The sequence below is a fragment of the Hyperoodon ampullatus genome (assembly GCF_949752795.1).
Source record: "Hyperoodon ampullatus genome assembly, chromosome: X".
Classification (NCBI taxonomy): Eukaryota; Metazoa; Chordata; class Mammalia; order Artiodactyla; family Ziphiidae; genus Hyperoodon; species Hyperoodon ampullatus.
In genome coordinates, this window is record NC_136913.1 from 59,021,786 (window position 1) to 59,033,832 (window position 12,047).

A 12,047-nucleotide genomic window follows, 5' to 3' on the forward strand; every position below is an offset into this window, starting at 1 on the left:
CTCAAAGCCTACTGGATCTCAAGGCCGCCAGTCCTGGAGGAGCCTTGATGCCAGAAGATGGGGCTGCTTAAGAGCTGGAGAAGAAGAGACAAGTGCAGGGATACTAGGCCCTCAGAACAGGCTGGGTGGGGTACAGGCAGTATCAGAAGGTGGGCTTTTTGTTCTGTGCCTTGTTTTCCTCAGTGCTGATGCTGAGTGGGCATGTGTGAGGGAGCTTTCAGGACCCCTTTCCCCTAGGGCCTTCCCTGGCTTTGGGGCCGTCTCCTTGTAACCCCGAGGAAAAGGCAGAGAAGAGCTAGAAAGAGAGAAATGAAGGAGGAAGAGGGATCCAGAAAACAGCCCAACAGGCACCCACACACACGTACCTGTCACAGTGAGGACTGGCCGAATCAGGACTTTTGTCCTCCTGTTCACCTGTTTCACTCCTTCCAACCAGGCTGAGAGACCTCGGGGGGATGTCTGTCAAGTTAGCACCAGCTCCTGGGTCTCTGAGAAGCCAAACTTGGTCTTGTGCTGGCCAGTTTGTGCAGGGCATCGATATAGACCACGTGGAATTTTATCACCGTCTCCTTGCTTGGGTTCTCAATCTTGGGCAGTGGTAGAGGCTTCCCAACTGCCAGGGGAGACGGAGAAGGGAAAGGGAAAGCATCAGAATGGCTCACTCTTCAGAATAGGCCACAGCCCTCAAGCCCGGGTTCTCCCCACGCTTCCCCCACCCCTGCGCTCATCCTGGCCAGTGACCCTGCCTCTGGACATGGCCAGAGCCAAGGTCCAGCCTTGGAACTGGATCCTGTGTACCAGATGAGGCTGCCAGCACAAGGGCCAACTCACCAATGGTGGTTACAGGCCGAGCGTAGGGCAGAAGGCCCCAGAAGTTCTCAATGAAGCCGTGCCCGTAGAAAGCACAAGGGTAGATGTGTACCATACTCTGGAACCACTTTTGGAAGCGATTAATGAAGCCCCCTGGAGTGAAAATCTGCTTTATGTAGAGTTCTGTCTCCCCAAAGGCGTAGGCAGGGATTAGAGCCACCCTGCAGAGGAAAAGCATGTTCTCTGATGGCCAGAAAGGTAGGGACCCTGCTGAAAACCAGACACGCTGACCACCAGTGGTCCCTGGGTCTCCCTGTAAGCTCCTCAGCCCCTAACCCAGCTGGGCCCAGGTCCAGGCTAGGTGGGAGGGCCTTCGTGGTCTACCCCAAGCTGCCTCTGGGGGCAAAGTAGCAGCAAGCTAAGGGAAGCGAGTCCCAGACCCTCCTGTAAATGCACAAGGTCTGAAACACTGGAAGCTAAGACCCAAGGGCCATTTCTTTTCGGTTTCTTCCCTTTAGCTCACACGGTAATTTTGGCTTTCTCTGAGATAGGGTGGCAGCCAGTCACCTTTCACAAAGGGACTGGCCCAGATGAGATGCTAGTCTGAGGCAGATCAGGTTCCGGTTGGCCTGCTGGCCTTTCTTCAGAAGCAGAAATGCCTCTAGAGCGTGATCCAGGCTCTATTCCACCACGGAAGCGGCTTTCCCCCTCCCTCTTTATATATCATTTCCTCAAAACCTCTTCCTCCTTCCCCACTGGGCTTTTGGAACCCTTCTCCCCAGTCTGGACCAGAAGTGTCCTCACCCGTGCCGAAGGGCCGGGCGTACAAAGCCGGTGCGGTTCTTCAAGACCAAGGTGGTGGATCCTGGCAGGCTGTATCTGCACACAGCCAGGCCACTGACCACCACGATCAGCATGTTGCCTGTGCCTCTACGGATAAGCAGGAAGTCCATGGAGGACTGGCTCACAGAGCAGGCCCCTAGTGGGCAGAAAAAACAAAAGATCATTGGTAATCTCCCAAACCTCCTAACTTTCCTCCCTACCTCTTCAAAGGAGGGGAGAGCCTCACATAAGGCAGCTGAACATATGGTAGCTTTTCAGACCAGAGGGGGTCACAGAATTGGCCTTGTTCTCACCCATTCACCCAACACCTCTTTCTCAGGGAGCCATTTATTTCTTTGGCTTTACATCCTAGGAGCCAACTCACCTGTAGACATGACATTTTCTCTGAGGAAAGGCACCCAGAAAAGGGCCCCCAGTGTGAGGATATAAGGAGTGATGCCAGGAAAGATCTTGGAGAAGCCTGACTTCTCTGTGGCAAAGTGGCCAAAGCATGAGTGGGACATGAGCCCATGAGGATGGCAGGCGAGGATGTAGTTGAGGCTGGAGGAGAGATCGTGAGTCTTCAAAAGCTGTGGAGGAACGTGGAGTCAAGAGGGGTATAGCCAGGGAAGAGGACACCTCTTCTGGCCAGAGACCTAGAAAGGAAAGGGCTGTCATGTCTGGCTGGCCATGCAGGTAGTGTAACACACAGCTCCGGGGAACGTCATCCACATGGGCCTCGATGTGAATGATACCCCACCCTGACCCAGCCACTGCCACTGGATTCGGGGCTGGGCATGGGGCCCAAGTGGAGATCTGCAGCTCCTCACCTTGAGTGGGAAGTAATCACAGTACTGTTTCCACAGGCACCAGTGCCTTACGCAGGTAAACCGGCAGCCACCTGAGAACAGAGCCCGTGTAGCTGAGCTTGGGCCACCTCTGTTGTCTTCTTCAGAGCCCTTTAAGGCCTGACTCAGAGTGCCCTCACCCCTCTGCTGTTTCCTGCCCTCTTAAGTAACACCTAGGCTGGGAATGAACATCTGGGCCAGTTTAGGACAGGCCTAGTTCTCTCCTGTACTAGCCGCCCCTCCCCTAGCCTACTCCAGTTCCTATCTGGGCCTCGCTGGCACCTTGAAAAGACCCCTTCCCTCACCTTCTCCAGCCCAGGCAAGGTCAGGCTGAAGGGCTGTCCAGAATTGGCCACAGTATAAGAAGAGAAAGAAAGAGCATGTGGTGGGTGGCAACACAGCCCTTGCAGGGCCCTCACCTCGCTCAGGGGTCTTCCAGTCAAAAGCCAGCCAGGTGAGCATGAGCACAGTGACAGGCCAGTATGGCGTGAACACTACCAGGTAGAGGTTGACAAGGATCACAGTGCTTACTGGAGGAAGCCCAGGCCAGAGTCAATGAACTGTGAACAGTCCCTCACACTTGCCCGCCCTCTGGGGCTCTGTCCACCCCCAAGGTCACACACCCCCTCAGCCAGGCTCACACGACACTCTTACCTCCTCACCCAACACATGGCCTGCGTGCCTGTGGCACCAGCATCCCCGCTCTGGCCTTGGGAACCTATTTTAGGTCTAGAAGGCAAGGTGTTTTCCTCCCCCACTTTGCTTGATGCAGTTAGCCTTCTCCCCCCAGGACTTGCTCCAGCACCACTCTGGGCTGCATTCAGTGACAGGGAGCCAGTGGTGGGTCAGGCTGATTTGGCCACCAGAGGTTGGGAGTCCTGGAAAGACAGAGCCAGGAATAGTCTTCCTCCAACTCACATTTCCTTCTCCACATCTCTGCGAGACATCAGTGGAGGGAACACCAGAGAAAGAGTATACCCAACTTCAGACAGGTTTGGAGCACACGAGTTGGCAAACAAGAAACAAAGGAGAACCCACGCTGGGCTAGAATAAGGTATGGACCATGTTAAGCTCCAACAAGACAGGAACAATGTAGGTTAGAGTAGTTAGGACAGACTTCATGGAGGTGAGCACAGGGAGCCATGCTCAGGATTCTTACTGGACTCAGTTTTTTGGTTTTTTTTTTTAACTTTTATTTTTATTTTATTTATTTATTTTTTTTTGCGGTACACGGGCCTCTTACTGTTGTGGTTTTTCCTGTTGCAGAGCACAGGCTCCGGACACGCAGGCTCAGCAGCCATGGCTCACGGGCCCAGCTGCTCCACGGCATGTGGGATCTTCCCGGACCGGGGCACGAACCCGTGTCCCCTGCATCGGTAGGCGGGCTCTCAACCACTGCGCCACCAGGGAAGCCCTGGACTCAGTTTTTAAAACAGATGTGAATAAGACTGTGTGAGAGAAAGTGGGTCAAAAGAAAGTTTAGAAAAGACAGGAAATACTCCTAATTGAATGTGGCAAAATAAACACACGTTTTTATCGTGACTCCTTGCTGGAGCCTCATGAAAATTACCACAGGGATGTTTTAAAAGGTAGAGATTCTGCAAGGAAAAGGAGAGACGCCAACGGTGGGCGAGAGCTAGCAGCAAAATGTTTGCGTTCTGGACAGTGGATGGAAGAAGGATTAACTGAGAACCAGAAAGTTGAAATGCAGTTACCTGCAAGGTGTATGCCCACAAGAGCAAGCCTGTTTCCGCTGGAGAATCTAGGAAAGACTCAGAATTTGGAACAACCAGGTGTCACAAAAAGCAGATGTGGGGCACAGGGCTTGATTGAAAGTCTATCAAAGAAGTAGTTAAAACCCCAGACCCCTTTCCCTCCACTACACAGCTGGGCGATGGGAGGATAATTCTCTGAAAAAATTAACCAAGGAGACACTAGACTCAGATACTTACACTGGACACAGCTAAGATATTCTATATGCAGCCAAATTATTAATCAAGTATGAAGGGAGAGTAAAGACAATCTCAGACATATAGTCTCAGAGAGTTTGTCTCCCACGTTCCTTTCTCAGGAAACGACTGGAGGATGTGCTCACCAAAATGAGGGAATAAAGCAAGACAGGATGGCATGGGATTCAGGTAAAGAAATCCAACAAAGAAAGGAAGTGAGCAGGGCCAGGACTAAGGTGAGGAGAGCAAGGTGCCTTGGGCACAAAATTCAAGGAGACATTCACTCTCAGGGTCAGGCAAGTGCTGATCCAACACTTGTACAACACTGAGAATGAATACCTTCTTAGACTGTGCACCCAAGGTGCCTCACGGGCCCTGGAGGTGACAGCGGTGCATGAGACCGGACTGTAACAGGAGGATGCTGGGCTCCAGCAGCTAGGTCCTCAAGGAAATTAAAAAAACAGTGGGGGTGAGGAGAAGAGACTTCTAGATTCCTGATGTGTTTGTGGAGAGTTTGGGGATGAATTAGTGACAACTGATAGATATCTAAGAGATAACTAAAGAAATTTAAAATGAAGCAATTATCCCAATCAAAAAATGTACAGAAGACCTAAATAGACATTTCTCCAAAGAAGACATACAGATGGCCAAAAAGCACATGAAAAGATGCTCAAGTCCACTAATTATAGAGAAATGCAAATCAAAACTACAATGAGGTATCACCTCCCACCCCTCAGAAGGGCCATCATCAAAATATATACAAACAATAAATGCTGGAGAGGGTGTGGAGAAAATGAACCCCCCTACACTGCTGGTGGGAAAGTAAGTTCGTACAACCACTATGTACCAATTTACAGTACAGAGACTGTACAGTACAGTACATAGGACAGTATGGAGAACAGTATGGAGACTCCTTAAAAAACTAAAAATAGAACTGCCATATGATCCAGCAATCCTACTCCTTGTCATATATGCAGAGAAAAACATGGTCTGAAAGGAAACATGCACCCCAATGTTCATTGCAGCTCTATTTACAATAGCCAAGACATGGAAGCAACCTAAATGTCCATCGACAGATGAGTGGATAAAGAAGATGTGGTACATATGTACAATGGAATATTACTCAGCCATAAAAAGGAACAAAGTTGGGACTTGACTTTTTCAAGAAATAAAGGGACACATGGGTCTAGTCCATGTTTCTTTTAGGTTTTGCTTGAACCCAGACAGAGTTGGGGACATCTTGGGAGGCAGTGTGGTCTCGGGTGGGGTGCCCTGTGGTGACACAAATCCTGGATCTGCCCCTTAGCATGAGTGTGACCACAGACAAGCCGTTGGACTTCACCAGCCAAGTGGGGATTACAACACCAGCTTCCACCTTATCTTTCTCACAGACTACGTGTGAGGGTCTTCTCTCAAGGCCATTAGGGTCCAAATGGATACGATTCCATTGCAGAATCATAGGGTGAAGAGCTGGGAAGGCTCTGAGGGACAAACCCTGGAACTGTCACCTCCTGGGAGCCCAGGCCCAGTGCTCTTCTGCCTGCTCCAGGCTACCTCTCCATACAACCCAAAGTCAAGCTCTAATGAAGAGGCCTCTGGGACACTTCTCCGTCCTCACCCCCCTTTCAGCCACTCTCCTTCTCTGTTCCATCTGCCCCTCCTCCAACTCACACGTACACCTGAACCCTCAGTCTCGCCTCCCCTCTTTCTCTCTCCCACATCTTCTGATCATCAAGTCCTTCTAATTCTACTCCAATTTCTCGAATCTCTGCTCTTCTCTCCTTCACAATTACTTCTGAGCTGGCTGAAATCACCACAATCTCTGACCTGAACTAGAGCGACAGCCTCGCCCTATGATCAGTTTGCTACCCAGAACTAACTGTAGTGATCTCTCAAAAACACCAATCTGATGCCGTTGCCCTGTGCCCAACCCAGTTATGGCTCCACATGGAAAAAGTCCAAACACTTTTCCATGGTTGATAATGCCCTACACAATCTGTCCCCTGCCTCTTTTGCCGGTCTCCTCTGTCTTCTCTCTCCCATTCATTCATTCACTATGTATTGAGCGTCAGTTCTGTGCCTCTTACCCCCTCATCCCACTTAACCACTGACTACTTCTTGAATGCTTTACACTCTCCCCTCAGCCCAGCCTTGTCAGCTGTTGCCCAGTCTCTGCCCTGAACACTTTTCCTTCTTCATTTATTTCTTATTTGTCCTCTAAGAGTCAACTCAAATTTAATAGAAAAATGGACAAAGGTCATGAATGGGCCCTTAACAGAAAAAGAAATACTAATTGCTGATAAATACATGAAAAGATCTCAACCTCATAATTAACGAAGTTCAGAATAAGGCTCACTGTTGTTTACAACTGCCATTCTGGTGGTGGCAGAAAGGAGTGTGCGTGAGGCCCCTGTTCCCTTTCTTGCCAACTTGGTGGTCATCTCTGAAGCCACATTTTGCAGCCTCACAGTTTGGCGGGGCCTCCATCAGTCTGAACATTTGTGTCCACAGAGAGCAGAGACTCCCACCAACCTGTGTTGGATGTTTAACATGAACAAGAAATAAGCATTTGTCACGCAAAAGGGAGGGGATATGGGAACCTATGTATATGTATAACTGATTAAATTTGTTATAAAGCAAAAAAAAAAAAAAAAAAAAGAAAGAAGCATTTGTTGAGTTAAGCCGATGAGATCGCCACATTACTTGGTTACCACAGCGTACGTGGCCCAGCCCAATCAATACACTCTCACACGCCCCTTTTTACAAATGAAGAAAACAAGATTCAGAGAAAATCAATAACCTGCTAAAGGAACACAGATAGTAAGGAGTACAGCTGGGATTTGAACACAGGCAATCTGGCTCAAAGACTGTGTTGTTTTTCTGTTTGTTTGTTTGTTTTTTTGCAGTACGCGGGCCTCTCACTGTTGTGGCCTCTCCCGTTGCGGAGCACAGGCTCCGGACGCGCAGGCTCAGCGGCCATGGCTCACGGGCCCAGCCACTCCATGGCATGTGGGATCCTCCTGGATCGGGGCACGAACCCGTGTCCCCTGCATCGGCAGGCAGACTCTCAACCACTGCGCCACCAGGGAAGCCCAAGACTGTGTTTTTAACATCCATATTTTTCTGCCCCTTGGCTATATGTGTATGTGCATGCACACGCATGCATGAGGTGAAATATATATACTTTTTTATATCCATAATCTCTGGCTACATACACACAAACTATTAACAGTGGTTACCTCTGAGGAGCAACATTCTGGACAAGACTGAGGAAGGGGAACTACCAGCCTAAAGGCTCCAGCCCCCGACGTGGGCCTGGCCTGGGCTGGCCGTCCATAACGGTCATACTTCTCCCTCAACGCAGTGTCAGCTCCTAGGCCCTGGGGACTCTGCTCTCTCATGGGAACATGGTGGCAGTGAGGGGAGGCGGTGGTAATGAGGCAAGTCTGTGGAGATAGGACAAGAGCTCAAGAAAGGGGACTCAGCTCTCACTGAGGGGACGGCCTCAAGGCCTGGGCTGCATGGAGGGAGACAGCAGAGGCCCGGCTGGGGCCCTGGTCCTCAGCAAGAGGCCATTCGGAGCTGACCTTTTTCCCCTTTCTGTCGAGAATGTTTATATACGCAGAAGGCCTGGCTTCCTCCTTCCTCTCTGGCCTAACGTACTCTAGGGCCACGTCCACACCCAGCCTCCCAGTCAGCAGTAAGTAAGGAGATGCAGGAGCTAGGGACAGGAGCTCATAGGCCAGAATCAGGCCCTTGTGGATTCAGCTCCCAGGCCAGCTCCTCCACTTGCTAGCTGTGCAATCTTGGATGGCCCACTTGTACTGCATGTACCTCAACTTCCTCATCTGTGCAGTGGAGACGATTAGGCATGTCAGGTGCTTAGAAGAGTGTCTGGCATGAAAAAAAAAGTGCAATAGATATTAGCTAATACTATATGAGTGCAAGCTATCATTATGTGTGTGTGTAGCTATTAGTGTGTATTGTTATGCATAACAATAGCTTCTACCTCATAAGGTTGGCAGGAGGCTAAAATTAAACCATAGGTATGCAAATGCCTGGCACAAAGTAAGTAGCTGGTACATATGAATTCCTTTCTCCTGGTCTCTTCCAGCTCTGATTGCCCATAATTCCTAGGTTAACGCTGCTCTTTTTAGCATTCGAGCATCCTGATACTCACCCCAGGCAGGCATCTGAGCCCCCCAATCCCTGTTCTCCAGCCCACTCTCCCTATTGACTGGTAAGTCCCAGGCTCCCAGGGCCCACCTGCATTCTTCCTTCCCAGATATCTTCCAAGGTCATTTAGGTCATGACCCTGCCTCCAGAAAAGTACTCACCTAAACCACTTAAAAAATGAGAATTTTGGGCTTCCCTGGTGGCGCAGTGGTTGAGAGTCCGCCTGCCGATGCAGGGGACACGGGTTCGTGCCCCGTTCCGGGAAGATTCCACATGCCGTGGAGCGGCTGGGCCCATGAGCCATGGCCCCTGAGCCTGCACGTCCAGAACCCGTGCTCCTCAACGGGAGAGGCCACAAGAGTGAGAGGCCCGCATACTGCAAAAAAAAAAAAAAAAAAAAATTAGAATTTTGTTCCAGGCCCCCCCTCCCATAGGGATGGTTTGCTTCAGCACCTACAGTACCATAGCAAGCATCTAAGGAACTTTCACAAGGTATTTGTGGTGTGGATAGAAGGGGAAAATGGATGGATAAATGGATGAATTATTTTGGACAAGAGGCTTTCAGAGCTCCCTCTGCCACCAGGACAACTGTCTCACATCGATGGTCTGTTCAGGTCCCCAAGGTTGCAGCTAAGCCCATTTCCTTGGCAGGCCTCAGCGGAGCTGCTCCCCATCTTCCCCAGACATGCCTTCCAGGCCCCACTGACGACCCAGGAGGGCTCTCTACACACACTGGCCACAGCGCTGGCTCACACACACGTGCACACACATTCCTGCACAGGCAGGCACCCATACCCATGTGCGCACTCACAGATTCCACGCGGACCATGCCCAAGCGCGTCAGGCTAGAGGCCCGGGTGGCCAACTGTCCTGCTTTGCCTGAGATAACCCAGATTTCATCATCGAGAGTCCTGCTAAACCCTATAAGCCCTCAGTCCCAGGCAAACCAGAACTTTTGGTCACCCTGCCAAAGGCCAAAGACTCACCGGTAACCAAGGCGCTGAGGGCCCACTGGAAAAGAGCAAAGACCTCCAGGGCGGTCTTGAGGTCCTTCTTGGAGGGCAAGAGCATTATGGCCAGGGTCCCGGTGGCTCCCGGTAAGTGCAGTTGGGCTGGCCAGCCCCACCTGCTCAGGGGCTGGTGGGGTTTCCTCCCTTTGTGCTTTCTTCTTCAGCCCCTGCCTAGTCTCCACCCCTGTCTAGTCTCCACCCCCTGCCTAGTCTCCACCCCCTTCCTAGTCTCCACCCCCTAACCTGCCCTCCCCCCACCACAGGACCACAGGACTACATGCTGCATCTGCTTGTCCAGTTCCTTCCAACCATCTACCCACCTGCACTTTACCCACTTGGGCACGGCCCTGGCTGTGATTGTGACACTCCCTTGCACACTTGTGCAGAGAAGTGTAGATGGAGCTCTGGTGTGGGAAGTGAGTGGAGGCGAGGGTGGGGCTGCTGAGAGGCCTCCAGAGCCAGTGTGGATGAGGGGAGAGGGGGCAGGGAGGAGCCCAGGGCACACATGGCACCACGAGCCTACATTTCGGTTTATGAGGCCCAGCTGTCTATGGTCTTTCGGTGACAACGTGATTGGGGAGGAGGAGGTCACAGGTGGGGTGTGCCTGGCAGGTGCGGAGGAGCAGAAGCCTGGAGCTGAGTGAGTGAGAGGAGCTGAGGAGTTGACGTCAGAGAGCTTGGCAGGGCCGGAGGGTGTAATGCCTTGGCCTTCTCCTCTGACTGAAATGGGCAGTCAGTGTGGGGTTTTGAGCAGAAAAAGGAAAGGATTGCCTTCTGGTTTTAAAGGGCCAGGGAAGAAGAAGGAGCCTTTTGAGGGAGGATGGCAATAATCCATGCAGACATGACGGTGGCTCAGGGCAGGCTGGCGGGAGTCAGGATGGTGGGAAACGGTTGGATTCTGGGTGTCTCGTCTGATGCAGAGGCCCCACGTAAGCACTGTCCTCTCTGAGGCTCCGAAGCCTCTACAGGGGAGCCTCGCTGGTGAGCAGCCACCATGCGCTCCGCCTTGGCCTGCAAACCTTCCTTGCTTTCAGTTTCGTCCCATCCAGTCCTTCAGGAAATGTGTGGAGGGTGTTGAATGATGGTGAAGGGGCTGCTGGGAAGGGAGGCTGAAAAGGGCAACAGAGACGATCTCCGAGTCAGGACACGGGGATGAGGAGTTTGGGCTTAATCCTGGGGACCCGGACGAGGTGCCATCAGCTTCTGACCAGGGATGGTGACTTGTGCCAAATGCCACAGAAGGACGACTGTCAGGCCCAGGGTGACTGTCAGGGCCCAGGGACCTATTTGCCCCCATGATAGACACACAGGTTCATCCCCCTCCTCCTCTCTAATACCTATTTGCAGGCCCAGTTCTGCAGCCACATAATGTAAGTGCATGGGCTCATGGGGACTTTCCCCAGCACTGCAAGGCCCGCTGGCCCACATCTCTCGCCCCGCTAAACTGACTTCATTGTTTGGGGTAAGGGCAGCCCACTCCTTAGCCCGCCTCCTGTTGGGGAAACTTCCTGAGACTATCCTCCATCGGGGAACAAAGCTCCATAAACACTGAACACAGGAGAGAAGCAAGGGACAGAAATAGCTCTGGCAGGTAAGAAACAGTCCCCCTAGGAGTTTAGGATTAACAGATGCACACTACTATGTATAAAACAGATAACCAACAAGGTCCTACTGGACAGCACAGGGAACTCTACTCAATATCTTGTAACAACCTATAATGGAAAAGAATCTGAAAAAGGATGTGTATATATATATATATATATATACACACATATGTATATACACGTAATATATGTATACATATGTATCTATATATACCCACATATAACCAAATCACTTTGCTGTACACCTGAAACTAACACAACATTGTAAATCAACTATACTTCAATAAAAATTTTTTAAATTAAAATTAAGAAAAAAAGAAAAGAAACAGATCTGCCTGGGCCTCTGGTGTGGAGGGGGTGGGGGACAGGAGCCACTGGTAACGGCCAAGATTCTGACTCGGTCTCTGGGTGGATAGCAGAGAAGGAAAGGCAAGAGGACGAGACCTCTTGCAAGGCTGACAGAGCAAATTAGCAGCTTAGCTCGGGACACCATTTGTGAGAGGTGCCTGTGGGGCAAACAGTCCCTGTGATGTCACATGAAGCTGGCTGCCGGTTTCTAAAGTGTGTTCTGCTGACCCTGGGCTTCCAGAGACCTGCTGCCGGGGCAACTGCAGCGGGGGCTGAGCAAAGGGCTCTGGAGTTGCCAGCTCCCACTTGAAAGAGAGCACCAGCTCTCTTTTACTCTGCTTCCAATTGGAATTCCAGGAAAGACTCTACTGGACAAAAGGATGGGGGTGGGGGCGGGGAAGGAGAAGCCTCCACGAGGCCCTGGGGAGCCTAGCAGGGAAAATATCTGCACTTCCCTGCCAAGGAGAAGCTGCCTCCATC

The 12,047-nt window shown here is 51.2% G+C and overlaps 1 protein-coding gene across 1 annotated transcript; it reads right to left on the reverse strand.

Annotated features, from left to right (window-relative positions):
* Window positions 1–462: 462 nt before the first annotated feature.
* Window positions 463–9,676, reverse strand: AWAT2 (acyl-CoA wax alcohol acyltransferase 2; the record flags this gene model as incomplete). Its single annotated transcript, XM_079728015.1, is given in 8 exon segments — window positions 463–518; window positions 521–613; window positions 832–1,031; window positions 1,615–1,789; window positions 2,018–2,222; window positions 2,463–2,533; window positions 2,900–3,010; window positions 9,592–9,676. Coding segments are annotated over 8 exon segments (996 nt in total).
* Window positions 9,677–12,047: the final 2,371 nt, after the last annotated feature.